Here is a 27412-nt window from a genome sequence, read left to right as displayed (position 1 = left end):
TCTCTAGCAGGCTCTTTATTCAGTTTCATATCCCACAGGTCACACATGACCTCGTTCCAATTCGTTTTGGTCTGCCTCTCGCAACTCTCCCCTTAGCATTCACACCTCTTACCCTCTGCACCCAGTTGCCATCCTCCATCCTCTCCACATGCCCAGACCATCTCAGTCTACCCCTTCTCATCATAATTCTAATATATTCAAGTCCCATCTTTCCTCTCAGTTCTTCACTCGCAGTCATAACCACTTCCCCTCCCCCCACACGCCTGTCATTCAAGAACGCAATACACAACCATCTAATCATCATTCCTCCATTTGAGTTTACAAACATCCTCTTCCTTTACTGTCCGGGTCTCACTACCATGCAGTATTACACTAACACATGCTGCATTCAAGGATCCCTTAGCATTGAGGGGGGAGCCCTTTCATTGTTAAGCGAGACACTCTGAACTTCTCCCAATCACGCCTTACCCAAGCCACAGAGCTGCCTCCAGACCCACCATCAGCGCATATCATGTCCACCAATCCCAAGGAAAACCAGGTAAGTACTGCCTGAGAGCCTCCCATTTTACAGCACCAAAATTCTAAACACTACTTTTCTTGGGAATGTCTGCAGGCCTTACAGTGATCAAAGCTCTCTGAAATATAGTTATGAGTGGAGGAACCCAAAGATAATATAATGTCGATAGAATAAGCAGAAGGATTATGCGTAAGAAAAAGCATCGTGAGACTTCAGGACGGCTCTGGATACGGGTACGGTGCTGTACAAGCTGCTCCAGGTCTTTAACCCATCCTCCCTGGTAAAGAATTATTTTTCCCCTGAGAAATAGGACAGATTCAGCAACTTAAAAACACCTTTACCCTTATAAAATTGTAATAAGCGTGACACTGATTTCATTCATCAGTCATTTACTTTCATTCATATGCGTATCCTTTAACTTACAAGTGGTTATCGGGCGATTATGGTATGCTGACTATATGTAACTACATTAGCAACATCTAATAACCTCATCACTATTCAAACGTGCGAATGAAGCGAGTGAGTGAGAACGCACACAGGCAAAGCTTGCTCCCCAGGTTAGAGTTTGGGTGAGGGTGTAAACTGAGGCAGCATCTAATCGTGCAGTTTTGTGGAAAATTTATCTTGCAAACATGAATTACACTTTTTTGAAATCCTCACGGAAAATTAATGACTATGTGAGATACTTTTAGTATTCTCCAGTATTTTCATAACAGCTGCCACATGTATTTCTAAAATTGTCAAAGTGCTGAACATACTGAAACTCGATTTTTTAGAGTACAGGAAGTTCATTTGATTAGGGTTCTCTAAGCGCACAGGATTTGCAAGTTAAGTGGTGAAAACTGGTTCAGAAAATACAATTTTATGAGAGATTATGTGTGACCATTTTTTTTGTGATGTCTGGCACCGCTGTAGCCATACGTGAAGCGCGTGAATCAGTGCTATGGTGTGAGTCATAAGTTACGACATGCTTATGGTAGTGGTGGAAAATACCAAAACAAAAATAACTTCAACGAAAGGAAAGGTGAAACTGTTTTGGAAATTTGTGAATTGAATATCATGTCCTTTGCATCATTTTCATCAAAAGTTACTGTACTGGAATAAGATGCACTCGTTCGAACTCCTTCCACGCTTTTATGTGGACACTTATTACCTACTATCAAAACATAATAATTTTTTAATAATCATCTATGCACCAGAAGCCACGCGAAAAATGTTAATATAGTACTGTATTTTGTATTACATAAATACTGTGTCATTCATTTTATTACTACATCATATTGGCTATTTTTCATGTTCAGAAACTACCTCAAGAAAAACACAAAACAAGGATAATTACCACAGACTCCTTTCACTAATTATGATTTACTAATTTCTCATGTATTCGTATTTTGTATTCCATTCTCCCTTGATATACTGATTTACAGCAATGAATCACTACTTAACCGAAATACACATTTAACCCCCTCGGACATAATATAGCGATGAAGCACTTGAGACACACACTCATATACTACCCCCTCGAATGTCTAAGGGTGACTGAGGACGACTGGGGAGAAATGACAGGTAAAAGAGAGCCTCTGGAAGACTTTGTGCGCCAGACATGATCAAAACGGTTTTAATGTATGGTGCCAACCCTGTGCAAATATACGGCACTCTAAGCACAGCCTCTGGAGTCTCGTGCAGTACACATGTGGCATGTGACGTGGAGTGGTTGAGGACAGAAAAGACGTATGTCTGATAACCAAGCTGATCAGTGACTTGGGAAGAAAGACAAATAGATAGACAGACATTACAAGTAGTTTTATAAGTCATACGCTACTGTTACTATTACTGATGTATTAGCGCCAGTACGAAGCAGGTGAAATAAACTGTACAAACTGTATTCATAAATTATCTTGTATTATTATTATTATTATTATTATTATTATTTCAACAACAGCAACAACAACAACAACAACAACAACTACTACTACTACTACTACTATTGCTATTACTACTGTTACTACTACTATTGCTATTACTACTGTTACTACTACTCCTACTATTACTACTACTACCACTACTACCACTACTACTTCTACAATTGCTACTCCAGTTGTTATGGTACTTCTTTGATAATACAATCATTTGCACTACTACTACAACTATTACTACCACCACCACTACTACTACCATACTATCCACTGTAACATGGCTTGGAAATATCAGCTCTCCCTCTTGAATGGTTGACTACAGGAAAAGATTAGCACTAGAATATGACGACATGGAGGCGATTTGTTTGTGTCCACTCTTTATGGAATTAAGGCTTCTGGCAACAGACAGATAGACAGAATGGTAAAAATCTTCGTTAAGTTAAAGGGCGAACACAACAAAAATTTCTACAGCAACTACAACAACAACAACAACAACCACAACAGCCAACACTCACCTTTTCCGTAGTTCATTTCTGTCAGCAATTTATGGGAAATTAGCTGAAAAAATCGTGCAAATCACAGCCATGTCAAGTGAATTGGCAGAGCTGTTATTACACTGGTTAAAAAAAAAAAAATCTGAGGCAAGCATGTGAATAGGTGTTTTTTACTAATTTTGATATGCTTAATTCAAATTTCTAAACAGTTTTGCTCTATCACCTCTAGTTTTTTTGCTTTCACATATCCCGTTTTTTTATTATAATGCATATATTTATAATGTAATGAGTTTATTTAATGTATTAAAATGGCACATTACAGAATAAAACAAAACAGACACAGAACACTGACAGAACTAAATATTACTAGTACTAGAAGCGAGTTTTTTTGGACGATCTGGTGTACTTTGCCTCTGAGATGTCACGCAGGAGCATCCAGCAAAGTCCCCCATCATGCTGGGGTTCCACTTGCCTTGGTAGTTGCTCTCCATCTTTGTAATATCTTGGTGGAACCTTCCCCCATGTTTGTCACTTACTGCTCCAAGGTTCTGGGGCAAGAAGTTGAGGTGGGAATGGAGAAAGTGAATCTTGAGAGACATTTGACACTCCATATCCTGATAAGCCTGCAACTACTTCTCGACACGCTGTTGGTAATCTAGTGTCTGTGTATTACCAAGGAAGCCATGGCAGACTACCTTAAATGCTTCCCATGCTCTCAGTTCCTTCAAGGTGAGCTTCTCTTCGAATACCTCATCCTTCAGCACCTCCCGGATCTGAGGTCCGACGACGATGCCCTCCTTGAGCTTAGCAGAACTGAGACCTGGGAACAGAGTGCACAGGTGTTGGAAGGCAGCGCCATCTTTGTCCATGGCCTTCACGAAATTCTTCATAAGGTCAAGCTTGATATGAAGAGGGGAAAGAAGCACCTTGTTCATGTCCACCAGAGGATTTTCTTGGGCACTGTGTTTCCCAGGCACGAAAGTGCTCATAGACACCCAGTAAGCTGCTGGCGTTCCCAGCCGCACAATGCACATGTTTGACCCTGTTGTGGCGCGCGTTTTAAACCAAGTTCCAAGAAAAAAAGACGGAAAATGGATTTTTGGCGAATATTTTGGGTCTAGGCCTATATGTTTACATGTACTGTACGTACATGTATACTTATATCTCAAAAATTAGAGGTGATGAATGAAGACGGATTTCGAATCTGAAATCAGCACCCCAAAATTAGGTTAGAACACCTAATTTCATGCTTGCCTCAAATTTTCTGTAAACCAGTGTTATTAGTCGTATAAAGCGTTTGTTTTGCCCTGACAAAGATCCCACACCTCTCAAAGCTAACAGACAGACACACAGACAGACAGACAGACCCAGACCCAGACCCACACCCACACCCACACACACCTACCCACCCACCCACCTACACACCCACACCCATACCCACACCTACCCACCCACCCACCTACCCACACACACCCACACCCACACCCACACACACACCTACCCACCCACCCACCTACCCACCCACACCCACACCCACACCCACCTTATCCGTGACTTGAACCTTGAACCTGAACTGGTGTCTGTGTAGCGGGTTCTCGTAGTCAAGAGGTTGTAGGGCGCGCAGACCCCCGTGCACCCCCCCTCCACCACCATCACCACCACCATCACCACCACACACCACGGCAAACATCTCCCACCCACGACCACTGTTCTCCACCACCTGCAGGGAGAGAGGGAGAGAGAGACGGGTGAGGGAGGGAGGGCAGAGAAATGGGAGGGAAGGGAGGAGAAATGGGAAGGAGGGAAGAAGAATGGGGGGAAGGGAAAAGAAATGGGAGGGAGGGGAGAGAAGAGAAATGGGAAAGAGGGAAGAGGAATTGGGGGGAGGGAAAAAATGGGAGGGAGGGGAGGAAGGAGGAATGGGAGGGAAGGAGGGAAGAGAAGTGGGAGGGAGGGAAGAGAAGTGGAAGGGAGGGAAGAGAAGTGGAAGGGAGGGAAGAGAAGTGGAAGGGAGGGAAGGGAGGAGGAATGGGAGGGAGGGAAGGGAGGTGAAAAGGGAGGGAGGGAAGGGAGGTGAAATGGGAAGGAGGGAAGTAAGGAGGAATGGGAGGGAAAGAAGAGAGGAAATGGGAGGGAGGTAAGGGAAGGAAGGAGAAATAGAATGGAAGGGAAGAGAAATGGGAGGGATAGAAGAGAGGAAGGAGGGAAGAAGAAATGGTATGGAGGGAAAAGGAATAGGAGGGGAGGAAGAGGAATGGAAGGAAGGGAAGGAAAGAGGAATGGAAGGGAGGGAAGGAAGGAGGATTGGGAGGGAGGGAAGGAAGGAGGAATGGGAGGGAGGGTAGGAAGGAGGGTAGGAAGGAGGGAAGGAAGGAGGAAAGGGAGGGAGGGAAGGAAGGAGGAATGGGAGGGGGGTAGGAAGGAGGGAAGGAAGGAGGAAAGGGAGAGAGGGAAAGAAGGAGGAAAGGGAGGGAGGGAGGGAGGGAAGGAGGAAAGGGAGGGAGAGAAGGAAGGAAGGAAGGAGGAATGGGAGGGAGGGAAGGAAGGTGGAATTGGAGGGAAGGAAAGGAGGAATGGGAGAGAAGGAAGGAGGGATAGGGAAGGAATGAAGGAGAAATGGAAGGAAAAAGAGGGATAGGAGGGTTAAAAAAGATGGATGGAGTGAGAACTGCGTAAGGAAAGAAGGAAGGAGGAGAAGCCGAACAAGGAAGTGAGAGAGAGAGAGAGAGAGAGAGAGAGAGAGAGAGAAACATGAAGACAGGAAGCAAGGAAAATGAAGGAAGGAAAGCAAGGAGAGGGAAGGGAAGGGAAGGAAAGGAATGGAAAGAAGGAAATGAAATGAAATGAAATGAAAGAAAGAGAAGGGAAGGGAAGGGAAGGGAAGGAAGGAAAGAAGGAGGAAAAGAAAGGAAAGTAAAGGAAAGAAATGAAATGAAAGGAAAGGAAAGGAATGGAAAGAAATGAAATGAAAGGAATGGAAGGAAAGGAAGAAAGGACAGATAAGGAAAGAAAAAGAAGGAAAGGAAAGGAAGGAAAGCAAAAGGAAAGGCGTGAAAGGAGAGGAAAGGAAAGGAAAGGAAACGAATGGATGGAAAAGAAGAAAGGAAAGAAAAGGAATGGAAGGAAAGGAAAGGAAGGGAAGGAAAGGAATAGAAGGAAAGGAAAGGAAAGGAAAAGAAGGGAATGAAAGGAAGGAAAGGAAAGGAAGGAAAAGAAAAGAAGGTAAGACAGGAAAGGAAAGGAAAGGAAAGGACGGGAAGGGAAGGAAAGGAAGGGAAAAAACGGAAAGGAATGGCAGGAAAGGAAGGGAAAGAAAAGGAATGGAAAGAAAGGAAAGAAAAGGAGTGGAAGGAAAGGAAAGGAAGAAAAGGAAGGAAAGGAAAGGAAGAAAAGGAAGGGAAGGAAAGGAAAGGAAGAAAAGGAAGGAAAGGAAAGGAAGAAATGGAAAAGAAAAGAAGGAAAGGAAAGGCGGAGGAGGGAAGGAAGGAATCACGAAGAACAGAACGGAAGGAAGGGAGGAAAGGAATTAAGAAAAAAGAAGAGGAATGATGTGAGAAAGAAATGGTTGAATAAGAAGGAGGGATGGAAAAGGGAGGGAATAAAACAGGAAGAAAGACAGGACGGAAGAGAAAGGAGCAGGAAGGGAGAAAGGAACGGAAGGAGGGAGAGGAGGAAACAGGACAGGGAGGGAGGGACACAGGAAGTAAAGAAAGGGAGATAAAGAAGTGAGGGAGGGAGAAAATCAAGAAGGAAGGAAGGAAAGAAGACAGAAGAGAAGAGGGAGGGAGGGAAGGGAGGTAAGATGGAAAAAAGGAAGGATGGAAGGACGGAAGTTGGGACAGAACAAAGGGAGGAAGAAACGAAGTTGAAACGGAAAAAAGAAGGAAGGAAGGAAGGAAGGAAGGGAGAGAGGGAAGGAAGGACTGAGGGAGAGATTAAGGGAGGGAGAACAAAGAAATAAAGGAAGGAGGGAAGCGAGGGAAATGTTGTTAGTAAAAACAGAGAGAAGAGAAGGAAGAAGGAGGGAGGGAGGAGGGAAGAGAGCAACGAGGAAGGAAGGGAGAGGAGGGAGGGAGGAGGGAAGAGAGCAAGGGAGAAGAGTGAGAAATTATGTCGTGAAAGGAGGAAATGTATGAATGAAGTACTTAAAATTTCAAGGAAGGGAGAGAGAGAGAGAGAGAGAGAGAAGAGGACGGGAGGGAAGAAAGCAGTAAGCAAAAGAAGAAGTAATTACGTGCTTTTATGGAGCAGACAATGGTTCAACAGTTGGCAATTCCCTCAGTCAAATGAGTGGCCTACGGAATGTTAGGTCGTGTGGGCATTTAAGAATGGTCATTATGGAAGCAAAGACCGCAGAGGAAAAAAATATATATCACATTTTAACAGTTAATTCATGGCCTCTTTCCAACGACGGTATTTTTTTTCGTGTGTATGTTACGTTGTTCCCCCCCCCCTTCTCCTCCTCATCATCACCATCACCATCACCATCACCATCACCGTCACCATCACCATCAGCATCAGCATCAACATCATCATCGTTACTCTGACATTGCATAACAGAAAGCGGTTGCGGAAAATAATAATAATGATAATAGTAATAACAATAATAATAATAATAATAATAATAATAATAATAATAAATAATAATAATTATAATAATAAACAGTAATAATAATAATAATAATAATAATAATAGTAATAATAATAATATTATTATTATTATTATTTAATAATAATAATAATAATAATAATAATAATAATAATAATAATAATAACAGTAATAAAGTGAGGTATACATTGTAACACTTCCAGAGCTATCCCCACAGCACACAAATTCTTCAGCAACTGGCCAGGGGTATGCAGTCTATGAACCACCTTATATATGTGTATATTCAGAAAATGGTGTTGGCTTTTAATATTGCTTCTGGAGTGTCGTGTGAGTTGCAAGGCTGGTGGTTCGATTATGTGAAAACTGCCTCTCTCGTTAGTGTGAAACAGGGTTGGAATAATAATGTTGATGATGATGATAGGTGATGATAAGTGATGATGGGCGAGTGATGGAAGAATGATGGATGGATGAGTAATGATTGATGATGGATGATGATGATGATGATGATGATGGATGGATGAGTGATGATGATGATGATGATAATGATGTGATACTCAACATACTTTTTTTTTTTTAAAGAAATTTGGTTATAATGATGTTAATATTGATGAAATTAATGATGATAATGACGCTAAGCTTATTAGTTGGAAACATGGTTAGAAAGATAAATATGATGATGATGATGATGATGATGATGATGATGATGATGATGATGATAATTGATGATGTCGGTAAAAATCAGAGTTATACAGATGATGATAAACTGAATAACATAATTAGGATATTGATGATGATGATGATGATAATGATGTGATGTTCAACGATGATGGTGATAAAGGTAATGAAGATGATGATGAAATATTAATGTAAATGATGCTGGTGATGAAGATGAAGATTACAGAGATGATGAAAACGAAAATGCCGATGGCAATGACAGGGAAATTCTAACAAGCGAGCGCAGTCATCCCCAAAATTGAAGTGATGAAGATGATGATGATGAGACACTGCTGCTGATGAGGATGATGACGATGAATATGACAGGGATGACGCAGACCAAGATGCTGATGACGATGACGGGGAAATGCAAAAAAGCGAGTCTACCTACCCTGAAAGTAATATGATGATGATGATGATGATGATGATAATGATGACAGGGATATGCAAACAAGCTATACCCACCCTAAAAGTGATGTTGTTGGTGATGTCCGGGTCAATGAGGGGTAGTGATGCCAGGAGCCGTGCAGTATCGTCACTCTCGGGCACAGTCACCTGGTAGGCCGCTAATGAGAACCTCGGGGACACGTCATTGATATCACCTACACGCACCACCACCGTACCTGTGCCTGGGGGCAGTAGGAGGGGAGATAGGCGGGTAAGTAGGTAGGTAGGTAGGCTAAATGGTAGGACACTAAGTTGTTAGGTACTGTGGAAGAAAAAGTAGAGACTGGTGTGTGTGTGTGTGTGTGTGTGTGTGTGTGTGTGTGTGTGTGTGTTTCACTTGTATAATAGGTGTCAGTAAGAATAAAGATCAATGTTTCTTATGTTTAGGCCTTCATCGTCAGTGTATCTGTTCATCTTCTCCCTAATCTGGTAGAAGGTGGCATGAATGATCAGTAATCCAGAGAGTAATCCAGGTGCGATTAATATTCCTGTCACAAGTTTGGGATCCGAACTAGTAAAGCAAGTTTACAACCCTTCCAACCTGCTTGAATATTACTGCTCGGTTTAGGAAGATTTCAGCAGGTTTGACAGAGTTTCGAGGCATTGTTAAAGACCCACTGACCGGAGCTGTACAGAAGTATTGCTGGGCTCGGTATTCAGTGAGTAGGTCAGGGTCTCGTACCTTTCACCTTTGCCTTATCGGTAGCCACATGTAGGAGTGTGTATCGGTTTGTCTTCTTACGACTGAGATAGAGTGACCAGGCATCAATATTGAAAGGAAGTGTTTTTAGGTGTAAGTAGGAGCGTAAGGCGGTAAATATATTTGTCTGTTACCTTAGGACTTTCCCTGTCAATAGCCACAAGATGGAGAGCCTAGTGGCCCATCTTCTCCCTATCCAGACACTAGATGGCGAGGTCAAAGTAGAATTCGTTGCCAATAATTATATTAAATGTTTTCTACCTTAAGGATTTCCCTATCAGTAACCACAAACTGAAATGATCGTGAGAAAATGGGTGAAGGGACGGAGTATGTAGAGACGGCAGTATGAATTTAAGTGTTTGTGGGTAAAATGGGAGAGGCAGGAAGTAAGATCGTTGTGTGTTACCTTTAAGGCCTCCCCCGTCAGTAGCCACAAGCTGGAGTGTGTATCTCTCCGTCTTCTCCCTATCCAGGCAACAGATGGCGGTGGTGACAAGGCCGGACGAGGCGTTGACACTGAAGATGGGCCTGCCTGTGGTCTCATCAATGACGTTCTTCTCCAGGGAATACACCAGCCGTGCGTTGTTGCCTTCTCGGGGGTCATCGTGGTCACTGGCTACGACATGTGCCACTGATGACCCTGTAGAGGAAAGAGGGGAGGAGGATGAGAAAGAACAGGAAAAGAATAGAATGAAGGAGAGGAGATGGGGTAAAAATAAGAAAATGGAGGAGGAGGAGGAGGAGGAGGAGATTGAATAAAAACAAGAAAATGCACGAGGAGGAAGGAAGGGGTAAAACAATTAGTATATCTCACTGACTGGAAGGGTCATTGAAGTTTTGTGGTAACATGAACAGACCTTACGTACGGACTATAAAAAACTTAGAGGTTCTAATGTAATATACCCTCAGGAACCTAACCTTGTCAAAATTAACGTAAACTAACGAAATCGAATGTGATGTGATAAAACCCAACCTAATGCTACCCTATGTTACATCCGTCTAAGTCAACAAAGTCTAACCGAACCTAATTTCACCTCAGACAACTCAACCCTAATAGCCTAATTTAATTTAACGTAACCTAACGAAATCTACCCTAACCCACGCCAATCCAACTCGGCCCAACTTTAACCCAACCAAGCTCAACCTTATCTACTCCGTGCAGTTGACTCCAAATGATCATTAATCAGCTCAACCAAACCCAAGCTAACCTAACTTACCCATCCCAACCCAACCTGACAAAACGAAATAAACCCAAACCAAATAAAACCAAACTAACCATCCCAGCCCAATCCACCTAAATTAACCTCCCCTCACTAACCTCTGGGCGTGTTCTCCGGCAGAGTGACGAAGACAGTAGCGTTGGGGAAGTATGGAGCGTTGTCGTTGACGTCCTTCAGGTTGACATGTACTGCCGCGGTGGCTGTGTACTGTCCGTCAGTGGCAGACACGCCCAGGCGCCACCGGCCCTGCCCACCTGGCGGGTCACGGTCCAGAGGCTGTGTGGGGAGACAAACAGATAAACAGAAGTTATTGTTTCTTGCCCGATAATTCAGGTATTTTTCTGCCAGCTGAAGATACGCTGTGTCTACAATGGACACCTTAAAATCACTGCTTGGAGAGTGGCGACTTCCTGTCACGTTCCGTGTACTTGAACCTGACAGGATCGTGGTGGAAAAACTGGGTGTGGCCGAGTACCATCCTCACTGCCTCCACCAACGTAGTTTGAAGTGGTTGTGTATTTACCCGAGTCTGTGTGTTTGTCCGTTTGTGGAAAAAATATCTTAAAACAAAGTTACCGATTTTCAATATGATCTGGTGGGTAAGTGGGCAGTGGGTCAAGGAAGAGCTGACTAGATTTTGAGGAGAATCCAGATCCGGATACAGGAATAGATATGTATTAGTGGCGTCAGCGGAGGCATATGCTGTCTGAGACTGTGTAACGGGGCAGACTATGACCGCAGAATTAACTGACTATGTGAGACGGTAATAGTATTCGTCTAATAGGATAGAGAAATTACAGTAGAAAATCATAATTTAATTGGCATTAGCGGAGGCATGCGCCACCTGAGTGCTTTCTCGCTGCTTCAGAGTTACATCCTCGCTGAGTTGTTTTGTTTGTCCGATGCTTTACGACCCGAGTGCTGTTTTCCTGACATTGATGCTGTGTGCTAGCTGTTTGACCATGCGTATCAGTCCCTGACCTATAGTAGCCTCTTGACCGTGTGATTTTCTGATCTTATCTTTCCAGTTTTTCTTTTCCCCTTTATGTTAATTGTTATTTCTGTCTATTTGAGATCCAACAGTGTATCCCTTCTAATTACCTGGCTGCAGTAAAAGCAAGCTGCACCCGGTCTGCAGCGCTGCAACATATAAATTAAAAGAAAGGAGAATCACAAAGGCACAAACCTTCTGGGGAAAACAAATTGCTTAGTCGCCAAAACGCATTTAAGATTATGCCTGAAACACAAATGTCATAATCTGCTGCCACTGAATCTTCAGCTCTCGGTGTATAGACAGGTAATACCAGCAGTATCATATTAATTAAGAATATTAGCTATGTTTATAGACAAAGTTTCACACTCCTCACATCAATAATGGACCTAGATTCTCGGAGAACCCTACTTCCGTAAGACCTTGGTAGTATCTCAAGACTACTACAGTAGGTCCTGCCTTACTTACGAAGTTTGCTTATTGGATCTCTGTAACTAATGTTCTTTCTTACTTATTTCGCAGTTCCATTACGCTTATTTCTGATATATATATATATATATATATATATATATATATATATATATATATATATATATATATATATATATATATATATATATATATATATACCTTCACTGACCTTCAGCATCTTTACCATGTTTTTCATCTTTCATTTTGTAACCCAGTCTCCACTGATTTCACTGCATTGTTTACCTGTCTTCACGGTGCCTTCCATTCTATTTTCACCCTACCTGGCTTTCACTATACTTCACTAGCTTCAGTTTATATCCCTGTCTTCAGTGCAATGTCTTACCGCTGTGTTTCACCTCGATTGTGTTCATAATGTCACTCAGCTTTGTGCTCTCCTGCCTCACTATTCCTCGAAAACACACGAGATAATGATAAAAATTACCCCAAAACTACACAAAAAATCTTACCATAAAGAACTATAAATGTTAAAGTGGCAGAACAGAGACAATAAGAGCTGTCAGCATGTTTTACCTTTGACGGAGTAGTGACTGCAAACATGATGAAAAATGTAAACAAACATTTATGAACACAACGAGTACACACTCACTCTCTCTCTCTCTCTCTCTCTCTCATGACAATTTTTTTTTTTATGCGAGGAAGAAGGAACCAAAGGCCATGAGCCCGCAATAAGAGTTCCCTTCAAGAGAAAAACAAAATACAAGAGAGAGCCAAATTCAAGATCCATTCATTTCGAGATGCCTGGACACACTGCGTTTGAAAGACTGGAGATCATAGGCAGCAGGAAATACAGACAGAGGGAGGCAGTTCCAGAGTTGCCCTGTTGCATAAGTGAAGCACTGGGAGTAACGGTTAACTCTTGCATTAGAGAGTTGGACAGAAAAGGGATGAGAGTTTGCTGCTAGACGGGTGCTACGCGCCCGTCGTAGAGGTGGAGGAATGCATGCAGACAGTTCAGAGAAGCAGTGACCATGAAAGTAGCGATAGAAAAGAGATAAAGATGCACAGTGCGGCGAAGCGACAGAGGTTGAAGGGAGTAAGTAAGAGGAGGAGAGTAAATGAGACGAAAAGCCTTTGACTCCACCCTATTGAGAAGAGCTGTGTGTGGGGAGCCTCCCCACACATGAGAGTTGTACTCCACACAGGGGCGGATAAAACCCCTGTATAGAGTCAACAATTGTGCAGGGGTAAAGAAAGAACGGAGTCGGCTTAGCACACCCAATCTCTTGGAAGCAGATTTTACAAGAGATGTAATATGATCTTTCCAAGATAAGTCCCGAGTAAATGAAACCCCAAGCATGTTCAAGGATGATGCAGGATTAAGCTGAATATTATTAAACATTAGTGGGTATACCTGTGGAAGATTTTGACGGGTTGATAGGTGTAAGAACTGAGTCTTAGATGCATTAAAAACAACAAGATTATTTTTACCTCAGTCAGAGATACGAGCCAAGTCAGACATTAGGTGTGCCATAGCCTCATCCCTTGTTTGTTGAAGTAACTGCTGAGATGGGCGTTGCGGGAACCGAATGGAAAGGTGAAGGGTGGAGTCATCAGCATATGAATGGATAGGGTTAGATGTACGGCTTAGAAGGTCATTGATGAATAAAAGGAAGAGAGTTGGTGATAGGATAGAGCCCTGAGGAACACCACTGTTGATAGATCTAGGAGAAGAACGATGGCCGTCTACAACAGCGGCTATAGAACGACCAGAAAGGAAGCTAGCGATGAAGGCACAGATAGAAGGATAGAAACCGTAAGAGGGCAGTTTGGAAATTAAAGATTTATGCCAGACTCGATCGAAAGCCTTTGAGATGTCAAGTGCAATGGCAAAGCTTTCGCCAAAGTCCCGAAAGGAGGATGACCAGGAGTCTAAAAGGTAGGCGAGAAGATCGCCAGTGGAGCGTCCCTGACGGAACTCGTACTGACGATCAGAAAGAAGGTTGTGATAGGGAAGATGCCTTAAAATTTTTCTATTGAGAATTGACTCGAAAACTTTTGAAATACAGGACGTTAAAGCAATTGGACGATAGTTGTAGCTAAAAATTTCCCCCAGATGTTTTCATGGGGGATGGTGGGGTGGGGGATGGGGGCATTCTTCCCCCCGCCACCCCACCATCTACTTCAGACTTTAGTTTTTACATTTCATTTTTGGTACCTTCTGATTCTATTAACCTGCCTGCCTAGCGCAAGGGGGTTATGGGTCTGATTCTGTCTGTCTGTCTGTCTCTGTCTAATAAAAACATGATGGAGAAAGTATTGGATGGAACTGCATCAATTTTGGAATTATGACTGAGGGCCATCAAAGGAACATGCAATTAAATTTTGGACGAAGGTCATAGGTCATAGGTGAAGGTCACAGGTTATACGTTATGGCCAAGATCAGCCCAGTTCTGATCCAATTTAGACTAAAGCTGGTGGAAGGGTTAGGCGTCAGGATAAGATAAAGTGGTTAAAGGTAAAGGTCTTAGTGTATGGTCACAGGTGTTGACTCGATCTAGGCCAGACTAGGTGGAAGGGTTTAAGGTCAGTCAAGAATGAAGTGAGTCTGCTTTGGAAACGGTAGATCAGAAGACAATGTCACAAGCAAGGTCAACATAAACATTTCTGAATCGATGTAGACCAAACTTTGTGAAAGGGCTTAGTGTGAAGTGCATAGATTATCAAAACAATTACTCGTAGGTCAAGGTCAGAGGGCAGGGTCAAAGGTTTGGTCATCGATTGTTAGGTTGGGGCTGACTGCCTGTGAGCACTCCTTCTTGTTCTGCTTATGATAAATGCTTCGAAATGCAGGGGTTATAAATTAGCCTTGAGTAACTAAGCCCTTCCCTGAGTTGAACTAAACCTTCTGGAGGTGGTAGGGATATGTCAGACAATATTTCCTCTACACGAAGAGGTTAAAAAATACATACATATCATGCGGTAATTGGTTATCTATTGCATCCATCTGCTGCCTGTCACCAAAACCCCTGGCAGTGACCTCGACAAAGCAATCTTCATGTGTTCATATACTTACTCATGTACGACACTCCCCACGACACCTTCCTCCATTACACAAAATTAGTCTCGCAACTTATCTCTCCACCTCGTTCTTAATCTCACTCTCCTTCCATCCACTTCGTTCTCATATACTCTCCTGGTCAACCTCACATCCTCCCATACCTCCCAAAACACATTCTCTCTCCATCTCACTCGCGGTCTCCTTCACCACTTCCTCCTTCTCCCATCCACCTTATTCTCATACACCCTCTTGGTCAATTTCTCATCCTCCTGTACCTACTCCTGCATCTTATCTCTCCCTCTTAGTCTCGGTCTCCCTCTCCTTCCCTCCACCTCACTCTCACATGCTCTCATAGTGACCTGCTCAAAGTGCCAAAAATACAAGTAACAATGCGTAAAATAAGTCGGTAAGGAACAGGTGTCTCGTAGCCTCTTAAGCCCATCAAAAACAATCATTCGTGGAAGCATGGTATTCTGTTTTGTTCTCTCAAATGTCTGCTGTTTACTTCCCGTGTGTGTGTGTGTGTGTGTGTGTGTGTGTGTGTGTGTGTGTGTGTGTTAGTTTTTGTTTGTTTATGTGGGTGTCTGTTTGTCTGTCCATCTGTTAGTTTGTCTTTCTGTTTGTCTGTCTGTCTGTTTGTCTGTCTGTCTTTGTTTGTCTTTCTGATTGTCTGTCTTTGTCTTTGTTTGTTTGTCTATCTGTTTTGTCCGTCTGTCTTTCTTTTTGTTTGTCTGTCTTTGTTTCCCTGTCTGTCTTTGTTTGTCTGTTTTTGTCTGTTTGTCTTTGTCTGTTTGTCTGTCTTCCTGTTTGTTTGTCTGTCTGTCTGTTTGTCTTTCTGTTTGTCTGTCTGTCTTTCCGTTTGTCTATCTGTCTGTGTCTGTCTGTCTGTATTTTTTATTTATCTGTCTTTTGTCTGTCTGTCTTCCTCTCTTCTATTGCTTAACATCTTTATTTCCCCTCTGCCGTGTTCATTTCCCGTAGGAGCTAAGGGTCTTGTGTGGCTGAGCAGGCATGAGAATTTTCCGTGTCTCAATCCGTCGGTTCATTTTTGCCGTACGTGCCGCGATTATGGACCGATTTTGGTGATTGAGGTGACAAATCCTCCTCACCTGACCGCGTGACCTTGTATGAGTGACGGACAAGCTGAGATCAATCCCAAGGTCACAGCCAACAAAAAAGGTCAAGGCCATAGAGGAAACGCCTAATTTACTGGAGTATGGACACAAAATTGGTATAATTGGACATGACAATTTTGATACAACTCACTGGAAATTGGCAAGGTGCAGAAAATTACAAAATGTGCCTGTGTTGGTAATTCAGCAGGTGGTGGAGGTAAGCAGGAGGTAGGTAGGCAGGTAAGTAGGTAGGGAGGTGGACAAGTAGGTAGGCAGGTAAGCAGGCAGGGAGGAAGGTAGGCAGGTAGGAAGGCAGACACAGGAAGTAAAGTTGCTTGGCAGGAAGGTTGGTAGAAAAGTCGCCAGGGTGGTAGGAAAGCGGGGAAAGAAACACGAAGAAGTGCAATTTAATCCACCATATGCTAAAGGGTTAATTTGCACCTTAACACCTGCCAATGAGAGGATTAAGAAAAAGTCTAACAGTGATTTCAAAACATGAGATCGGCGTTTTTTTTTTTTTTTTAATCGCTACGTACGGCAAGGATTACATGAGATTTCGTCTTGAGATCCTGGAATGAACTTAAAACTAATATTGGTGTTTAATAATTCCTTTCATTGTCTGTCTGTTAACTGCGGTCATTTCCTCCCGTCTGTCTGCTTTCCTGTCCGTCTGTCTCATTTTTTTTTTATCGTATGTATGTATGCCTGTCTTTCTCTGTGTCTGTTTGCATGTCTCTGTTTCTGTTTGCCTCTGTCTGTATGTCTGTCTCCCTCTACTGTCACTGTGTATTATTGTCTGCCTATGTCTGTCTGTTTTTCTGTTCCTGTGTCTGTGTATCTATCAGTCTGTCTATCTCCCTTTCTCATTCTCTGTCTCTCACTCCCTCAATCTGTCTCTCTCTGAAAATATATAAAAGCCACCTTATTTATAACTCAATTTCCTCCGATTTAATTGTTTTGCCCCACCTCTCTCTCTCTCTCTCTCTCTCTCTCTCTCTCTCTCTGAAATCCGCACTTCTTTCGTACCCTTCTGCTCTATTTCTTATACGTCTGCGCGCGCACACACACACACACACACACACACACACACACCACCTCGCCCCCCCTTCCCCACACACGAATATAGTTATGAAAAAATGTTGAAAAACGTTCATGTCGACGTAACAAACTGAAGTACAGTCTCTAGCAAAAGTCGAGCCACCGGCTCGGCGAGCAGGTTGGTATATGTGGCACCGCCGCACCCCCAGTTTCACCCACCGCTCTCTCGTTCCCATTCATTCGTCTGCCCTCCACCCTCCCCACATCCAAGGGCCTATTCGCATTGTCTCAACCACTCTTCCATCATCCATTTGTCATGGGAAATTATGGTTTTGTTATGATAACGAAAAAACTCATTACACAGTAATTTACTCCATAGTATAGTTATTTATACACCACGATCTGAACGCAAGGTAATATAAAATAGTAATATATTCGTATGAAACTGAGGTCTGTAATGATACAATTTATCGTTTGGAAGGTTGTATCCACTCAGTGTGTAACATTAAACAGTCGGAAGATATAAGTAGATGTTTGTAGTGGTCGGTGGTGTGTGTGTGGGGGGGGGCGGGGGGGGCAGCTGGCCGTCACACGTTGTGGTGGGGGCATGGGGAGAGGGAGATGGGCCCGGGGTCGATGGCTCTTCCCGGGGTGGATAGTGTGTGTGTGTGTGTGTGTGTGTGTGTGTGTGTGTGTTTTCCACCAATGCTTATAAACACATCTTTATCATCACCATGAAGTGTACATTACAATATTGTCCACTGCGCCATATAATAGTGATAATTAGGGTATAGTGTAACAATATGACAAATAAGCATTTAATGATCAGTGCACAGTAAGACCCTATTTTCTAAATGTTATTCAGTCAGATATGCAGTGCAATAGCGGATTATAATACATTAGTTTGAACGTAGCCTTTAACTCTGCAGGGTAAGTCAGGCTAAAACACCAGACCTCTAGTAAAACATTCACTGTTGTCACTATACCACATGTTATTGTAGGGCAACTGGAACAGGGCGATAGCAAAGGTGGTGGGTGGTCCTACTCGGTGTTGACAGGGTTACCTTATCACTCCCCCAGTTACCCACAACATTCCAGTATCATATAAATCCAATGTCTGACTCCACTGTTTCATATTGTTTTAAAATGTGTTCTTAAATATACCGGTAGTCAGTTAGTCTTCCTCATTAAATATTTCCATAACCAAAACAGTTTGTCCATTCTAACATCTTTCCCTCTCTGAGGCAGTTGACGTTTCGGCTGACGATAATGGAAAAAAAACATGGCCACACAGAGATAGAGAAAAGTAGTAACAGACATGGGACACAAGTTGAAGAGCAAATAATCATAAGGTTAACCTGACCGTTACGTCTATTACGTTGTTATAAGTAACACTGACCAGTGTGAACTGTAACTCGTCAAACCTTTGTTGAAAACGTTCTCGCTGAAAACGAATAAACTGAATTATCTGTTGTATGGCACGATAATGTTGATTAGCGTAACCTGCAATCGATACAAGTTTGTTGTGTTACTATGCAGATCATTCATTCGGCCAATTTAGTTATTGGCTACCTTTATCGAAATATGTCGTGATATAAAAGTGTGAATCGCAAATTGCAGTTATAACTATATAAGGCAAGGCTATATTGCTGATACTGTTATCAGGTGGTGGCGGGTCTCTTGCTGGAGTGAGTTGCGATAAGTGGCTGAGGCAAGGGATGGAGGGTGTTAGTTGTATGCAGTGCCGGATTAACCATGCTGTGGCTTGGTAGGCAATGCAGACTGCTGGCCTGCAACATATAGATCTCTTTTTTTTTTCCTTATTTCCAGTGAAATGTTGGCATGGCCTATAATGGCCTTTTTTGATGGCCTGATGGGTGATGGCACTTATTTGGACGCCCAAAGCGTATATTTATTCCGTTCTGGAAGTCTGGATGGCCTGTGACTGGCCATTGCCTGGTAGGCAGTTGCCCAATTTGCCTATACCTGGTAATCCCGCCCTGGTTGTATGGTGTGCGCGGGGTCAGCACACCACGTGACTCAATCTACTGTTGGCTGTCCCGTGTATGAAACTGACCTTGATACTTATAATACTGTCAGCAGCAATTAATGGCGTCTAAATATTGACTAACCTTTGGTAATGCCACCTACCATGTCATGGCCTCGGCTTGATCAGCTTAGTTTGTTTAACCACCAGACAAGGTGTCACTCAGTCCCTGTTGCCCAACGTTATCCGATATCATGTATTAAGACATCAATAACCAAGATAATACTGATCCTGTGTTTTACTTATCAGCAACACTTTGCTATTATCACATATGGGGTATTAGTAGTAACTAATGGTAATGACCTATATTAGAGTTTGTAAAGTAACGGTGATTACGTCGTGTTTGGGAAGGAGCACACCACTGACCACTACAAACATAAAGCTTCTGACTGTTTAATGTTATGCACTGAGCGGATACAACCGTCCAAATGATAAATTGTATGATTACAGACCTAATTGTCATACGAATATATTACTATTTTATATTACCCTGCGTTCAGATCGTGGTGTATAAATAACTATACTATGGAGTAAAATACTGTGTAATTGCTTTTATTCGTTATCATAACAAAACCATAATTTCCCAAGACAAATGGATGATGGAAGAGTGGTTGAGACAATACGAGTAGGCCCTTGGATGTGGGGAGGGTGGAGGGTAGACGAATGAATGGGAACGAGGGTGGGGAGGGGGGAGCGGCTAAACTTGGGGGTGCGGCTGTGCCACATATACGAACTTGCTCGTCAAGCCGGTCGCTTGATTTTTGCTACAGACTGTACATCTCCCTCTTGTGACGCAGTGTTCATAGCGCTACTGGTCATGATGCTTCGAGATGATGAGTGCGGTGCTTGACACAACGGATACCTATTGCTCCTATGGGCGAACTTCTGACCCTACCCTGTGCCCTTGACCTTTGACTGCTTGTTCTTAATACTCCAGTTACTTCGTCTTCCCACGGCCCTTAACCCAACCACCAAGCTTAGTACAAACAGGATCAACACTGTTTACGTTTACGTAACCCTATGACCTTGACTTTTGGCCCTTTGTTCTGGAATTAGAATGGTTTAATTATCAACTAATCTTACATCACCTCACAGACTTTGACACTAACTGAATATAAACTATTCGAGTTACAGGACCGAACTTTTGATCTTGCCCTGTGACCTTTACTTTGGGTCGATTGATTTCAGAATAAATCATTTCACCATTTCTTGACCCCAAACCCTTCTACAAAGTTTGGTCTAAATAGGAAACAAGCCTTTTTAAGACGACTCTGCCCTTGATCTATGATGTATGATCTTGTGCTGCAAAAAATTAGTAATCTAATTTTTGATGGTCCTCAATTCCAAATCTGGTGCAGTTTCATCCAACAGTTTTCCCTAATCTTGCCAAAGACAGACAGAGACAACAAAAGCAAAACCAGACTAAACACATAAACCGCCCATGTTTTGGCGCGCGAGAGTTCCTGAGTTGTTGCATTTATTTTTTTTAATGATAGCATGGTTTCAGAGCTAACCACTCATGTTATATCGATTGCTTAATTTCAGAAGATACCATTCTTAAATATAAATGTGGCTCATATAGTAAGTACACCGGAAAGCACTAATTTCTCCCCCCTAGTAGCCGGAGTCGCGGCCAGTGGGCGACCAGGCGATCAAACACCCAAAGACTGGTAAAGAAACTGGCCCAGATAAAATTAGCAATGAAATGATTAAAAGATGTGGAAAAAGTATGAAGGGTTCAATAATAAAAATGTTGATGAAAATATACGACAGAGAAATAATACCAAATGAATGTCCCAAGGCATACATAAAAATATATATATATAAGGAAAAAGGTAACAAAAAAGATTTAAACAACTATAGAGGCCTGATACTGAACTCACACCTGATGAAAATGATGGAGAAAATAATAGAAATGAAGGAGACAGAAAAGCTGGAGAATACGAGGTATTACCAGTGCGGGGCAAGGAAAGGAAAATCAGTGAGGGAACATCATTTTTTTATAAGAAATATTATTGAAGAAGCAGAGCAGAGAAAGAAAGAAATAACAGAAGTATATTTTGATGTATCAAAGTGCTTTGACAAAATGATATTAATGGAAGTAATGAAGGAGTTATGGCTAAAGGGAATAAAGGGTAAAAACTGGAGAATGATATATGAAATTAATATGAAAAATAAATTGATACCTATGACAGAAATAGGGGAATGTAAAGGAGTGTATGTACAGGAGATGATAAGACAGGGATCAGTGCTAGGGGCCAAAATAAGTTCAATAACTATGGATTCACTAAGCAGAATGATGAGGGAAAAAGAAAGTAATTGGAAGATAGGAAATGTAAGGATAACCCATTAATATTTCAAGATGATGTCATGGCAATAGAGGGAAATTACAAAATACAGGATACAATAAACACAACTAAAGTATTTCTAAAATTAAGAAGACTGAAAATTAATGAACATAAAACTATGCAATCAGCATTAGTTGGGAAGGGAAAAACAGTAAAACTAAATGGTAAAGAAATTATAAGAACACAAAGTCATAAGTACTTGGGAAAAATTATAGAAGAAAAAGGGAAACAAAATACTGAAGTTGAAAATATGGTAAATAAAGTAAGGGTAGCGGCAAATGAATGTATTAACATCATAAATAGAAAAAAAAACTGAAAAAAAAGTAGAATTAAAATTGAGCTAAAATTATTTAATACTTGTGTATTACCGATAAGGTTGTTTGGAGGGGAAAGTGGGAAAACATTAAGAGATAAAGAAAAGAAAGCTCTAAATAATGTTCAAACTCAGTACTTAACAAAATTAATCAAAGTACCAAGGACAACACCGAAATGTGCTTTATTAAATGAAACACAGGAAGTAAAAATAGTACACACAATTAACCATTGAAAACTTGAATATTACATTGAACTCAAGAATAGGGAAGAAGACGCTGTTGAAGTAAAGATGAGAAAACATTGTGAAGATTTTGAAAGACAGTACGTGAGAGAAATAAAAGACATTAAAGAAAAGTACAGCATACCTGAAGACTTAGAAACATTAGAAGAGAGAGTGGCAAAAAGGGTAATAAAAGAAAAAATAATGACAACAAATAAAGAAGAAATTTGTGAAGACATGAGAAAAGGGAGTAAGACAGAGGAATCAGTAGAACAAGAAATAGGCCTACAGAGATACCTAGAGGAAATAGAGTTTGAAAGCGCAAAAATAATATTTTTGATTCGAACCAAAATGCTAGAAGTGAAAGAAAATTATAAGAAAAAGTATGAGCCTAACCTTATACTGTATGTGACGTGTCAAGAAGAGAATGAAAATCAGCATCATGTATTCACATGTGAAGCATACGAAGATTTAACAAGAGAAATTAAAGGAAGAGAATCAATAACAGAAATACTAAAACAAAATGAATTACAGGTTGTACCAAACACAGTGGCCAGAATAATGAAACGAAGAGAAGTAATTATGAATATAAGGAGCAACATAGAAATGAACAATAGAGACTGAGAAAAAAGAAAAATAAATAAATATATAAAGTCATCTTGTTTAAAGACAAGAAAACCCGGATGGGAGTAGGCGCCAACAACAACAACAACAACCCAACACCCACCACCCCTACCCCAACCCAAGTGTAAAAGTTGTTGGATAGATTAGGAGCAGCCAAAGCTGGTGATGTTACGTTGTGTTATGAGTGTTTTCATAGACAATCAGAACCAGTAGGGATAAGTATATAAAGGCATTTAATGTGTATAACTGTGCTGTTATCCACAACATGTGAGGAAGGCAGAAACTGAAAGACAAGCTACGTTGTATTAGGTGGTATTGTTTTTATACTTACGGCCTCTATTATAATGTTACAAGTATAGTAAAGTGAATAGCATCTGTTGAAAGATATGATGTCTTTTCTCATACAGTCTCGCTCCCACCACCACCATCCTTCTCTCTGGGTTCCTGTCTCCACCAAACACCTCTCCTGTCCTCTCGTCCACCACTCCCACCCATTGTTAACCAACGCAAACAAAGGTAGTGATGAAATGATCCGCCAGGTATTGATCACATCAATATTATCATACACATCTATATTAAGCACCAACAAATCAATAATATACAATATTTCGGTATACCTGCCAACCATTTCATCCTGTTGTAAGCTGTTACTTGACATATCCACTGCAAGTTGGGCCTTGTGTTACAAGGCCTTAGGGTTGTTTTTCGTTAACACAGGTTATGTGTGGTTTTGGACGTCCATTAATTCATATTAACGTGGCAATTTAAGACTTAAGATATAAACACATAAGGTTTATGTTCCTGTCATTTTTAGATGAACGAAATCCATCACGGATCAGTTCTGACGAACCACAGACCCTCTGCTTTAATTAAAATATTCCGAGCTGTCACAATAGTGACACAATGCCTTTATGTACAGTATACGATTGACGCACGTTCAGTAGTATACATAATGACATTGTGTCACTTGTGCGACAAGAGGTCGGAACATTTTCGTTACAGCAGAGAGTTTGTGGTTCGTCAGAGCTGATCCCTGATTGGTTTGGTTAATGCAGTACTGACAGGAACACAAACCTTACGTGTTTATAACGTAAGGCTTTAATTGCTACGTTAAGATGAATTAATGGACATCCAAAACCACACATAACCTGTGTTAACGAAAAACAACCCTAAGGCCTTTAAAACAAGGCCCAACTTGCAGTGTGTATGTCAAGTAACAGCTTACAACAGGATGAAATGGTTGGCAGGTATACAGATATATTGTATGTTATTAAATTGTTGGTGCTTAATACAGAGGTGTATGATAATATTGATACGAGTATGATCAATACCTGACGGATCATTTCATCACTACCTTTATTTACGTTGGTTAACAATGGGTGGGAGTGGCGGACGAGAGGATAGGAGAGGTGTTTGGTGGAGACAGGAACCCAGAGAGAAGGATGGTGATGGCGGGAGTGAGACAGTATGAGAAAAGACATCATATCTTTCAACAGATGCTATTCACTTTACTATACTTGTAACATTATAATAGAGGCCGTAAGTATAAAGACAATACCACCTAATACAACGTAGGTTGACTTTCAGTTTCTGCCTTCCTCACATGTTGTGGATAAAAGCACAGTTATACACATTAAATGCCTTTATATACTTACCCCTACTGGTTCTGATTGTCTATAAAAACACTCATAACACAACGTAACATCACCAGCTTTGGCTGCTCCACATCTATCCAACAACGTTTACACTTGGGTTGGGGTAGGGTGGTGGGCTGTTCGATCGCCTGGTCGCCCACTGGCCGCGACTGTGGCTGCTAAGGGGGAGAAGTTAGTGCTTTCGTGTGTAGATACTTCTACAGATTGAAAATAAGCATTTGTTAAGCTGTATCATTTTAACTTTATAAGTAAACTTTTAGATAAAGCTATTCCTCTTTTTTATGTTAATATATTATTCTGGTTTTATAGACATCAGTTTCCATCTAGCAGGCGTGACAGCTGAATGTCTCAGTTTTGGATGACTGGTAATGATGTCAGGCAAGGGGAAGTTTGATTTCCTGTATTTGAAAAACATAGATTGAAAAGCTAAGTGAGTGTTTAGTCAGCAGCAGAAGGGGATGTAATTATGAACTCAGATTATGAAATTTGATTGGCTTTGTTCATATGATTGGAATATGACTTCTTCTGCAAGTGGACTCCAATTTTAGGCAGATACAATAGAAAACGATGCCATGGCTGGTGTTTTGGTGTTATGTTTCAGCACAAATAAATGTGCTTGCTGTCTTTTCAAGCACAATTATAAAAATTCTGTTCTAAGAACAGTCATTAAGTGAAGGGTACTAAAAGTTGGTGAATTTAAATACCTGGGATAAACACTAAACACTAATTCAAGTAGTGACAAAGATACTGTCATGTGTAGGAACAGAATTTATTAAGAATTTAACTATTTAAAACATTTTTGGTGTCAATTTCAATATTATTTAGAGGTTATAACAAGTTATTGTCCGGCTTTCTGGAAGCCGAACTATGGGTTTAAATAACAGTGACTTACCATTAAAGGAATTATTTTCTGCTATCAAAAAGTAAGTAAATTTCCGAACTTAAAATACAGGGAGAGTAATTATAAAGCATGTTTTCTTTTGTTAAGCTGGAATTACGAATTTTACACTTTTTTATTCCAAATTTGGTTGAGGATAAGATTTGCCCAAAAGATATTGCGTTGGCCCAGCACCTGTTTAGACTGAATATTACTCTGAAGAATATTCATTTTCTTTAACAGGTCAGAGCAATTTCTTTTAGCGTGTCTAATGTATACAATATACAGTATATCACAGATAATGATGTACACGTAGATGTTATAAAATCAGTAACTTTTGGTTCAAAATCAGGAGCATACAATGGGCTAGGGATGTGTCTTAATATAATGATTTTTGTAATTATGGTATTCGTACAGACATGCAGAGAAAGTAAAATGTTACCAATATAGCTTTATCCATGAGATTAACTACGAGTATTGTCTGTCTGTCTCTCTGCTTTATCTATCCATCTGTCTGTCTGTCTCTTTGTCTGTCTGTCTGTCTGCCTCTGTCTATCTGCCTATCAATCAATCAGTCAATCAACCTTCCTATCAATGTCCGTCCGTCCGTCCGCATCTGTCTATCTGCCCATCTATCTACTAAACTATCCTTATCTATATCTATCAATTTACCTACCCATCAATCTACTTATGTCAATGTCCGCTCGTCCTTCCTTCCCCCCCCCCTCTCTCTCTCTCTCTCTCTCTCCTCTGTCTTTTCTGTCTGTCTGTTGTCTGTCTGTCTGTCTTTCTGTCTACCTCTCTTCTCTCTTTTCTGTGTGTGTGTGTGTGTGTGTGTGTGTGTGTGTGTGTGTGTGTGTGTGTGTGTGTGTGTGTGTGTGTGTGTGTGTGTGTGTGTGTGTGTGTCTGTCTGTCTGTCTGTCTGTCTGTCTGTCTCTCTCTCTCTCTCTTTCTATCTCTCTCTCTCTCTCCTAATAAGTTCACCTTTTTTTATTTTGATTTCCTCCAACCTTAATTGCTTTTTACCAATATCTTTCATTTCCTCTCCATCCCTCACGTCATCCCCTCCCTTGCTCTCTCTCTCTCAATCTCTCTATCTATCTATCTATCTATCTATTTATATCTTTTATCATTTAAGTTTAGCCTATTTTTGGCTTGATTTCTTCACACAATTTCTCGCGTCTCACCCTATCATTCTTTCTCTCCATCTCTCTCTCTCTCTCTCTCTCTCTCTCTGGCTTTGTGGGTCCATTCATCTTGTCCTCTCATTTTTTTTATAAATATTACGTTTTTAATTCCTTATACGTGTTGGAGAGGGACCCCTTCATTTGGTGGCACTGATAATATGCGAGCTGCCCCACTGCCCGGCTATACACACGTCCCTCAGATCCCCCCCCCTACCCTGGACAGACTACAGGTGAAGGGGGGGGGGGACTTTTTCATGCAGCCCGCCGGGTTTACTTTAGGCTACTACTACCATTCCTGCTTCTACTACTACTACTACTACTACTACTACAATTTTTATTACTACTTCTGCTGCTACTGATACGTCCTACTACTACTACTACTACTACTATTACTGCTACTGCAACTTCTACTACTACTTCTACTGCTGCTGATACTTCAACTTTTACTGCCGCCGCCCCTTAAACTACTACTGTTACTACTACTACTGCTACTACTACTACTACTACTACTACTACTACTACTACTACTACTGTTACTACTACTACTACTACTACTACTAATGCTGCTACTACTACTACTACTAATGTTGCTACTACTACTACTACTGCTGCTGCGGTTTTATTGTATCAGCATCTGCTTTGCACGTTAAATCCAGCTACATCATATGATATTTCTTTCCTAGATCCTAACATAACTACAGCAGCCTCTTCCCATTTTGCTGATCGCACATGTGCAATTCGATTGCCTCATATGTTGGCTGCTAAAAGGTAACACAGCGCGGGATGCAGGACTAAACACAGCCAAAAGAAGGTGTTAGCGGTTATAACATGAACGTATTTTTAACACAGCACTGGTCACGTGACTAATGAGAGGCTTACTGGTATGGT

The 27412-nt window shown here is 41.4% G+C and overlaps 1 protein-coding gene across 1 annotated transcript in view; it reads right to left on the bottom strand.

The window, feature by feature from the left end:
* The window catches only part of LOC145398722 (putative neural-cadherin 2), a 428971-nt gene that overhangs the window by 168210 nt on the left and 233349 nt on the right, over positions 1–27412 (bottom strand). Inside the window, exons 9-10 of the mRNA XM_080271522.1 lie at positions 8716–8879; positions 4471–4647 (exon numbers count right to left, since the gene is read on the bottom strand). Coding sequence (XP_080127648.1) covers positions 4471–4647; positions 8716–8879 — 341 coding nt within the window. The remainder of the gene's footprint in view (positions 1–4470; positions 4648–8715; positions 8880–27412) is intronic.

Source organism: Coenobita brevimanus, chromosome 46 (genome assembly GCF_032717465.1).
Source record: "Coenobita brevimanus isolate Jiangsu-jjx chromosome 46, ASM3271746v2, whole genome shotgun sequence".
NCBI lineage: Eukaryota > Metazoa > Arthropoda > Malacostraca > Decapoda > Coenobitidae > Coenobita > Coenobita brevimanus.
This window is presented reverse-complemented; position numbering and strand designations above follow the sequence as displayed.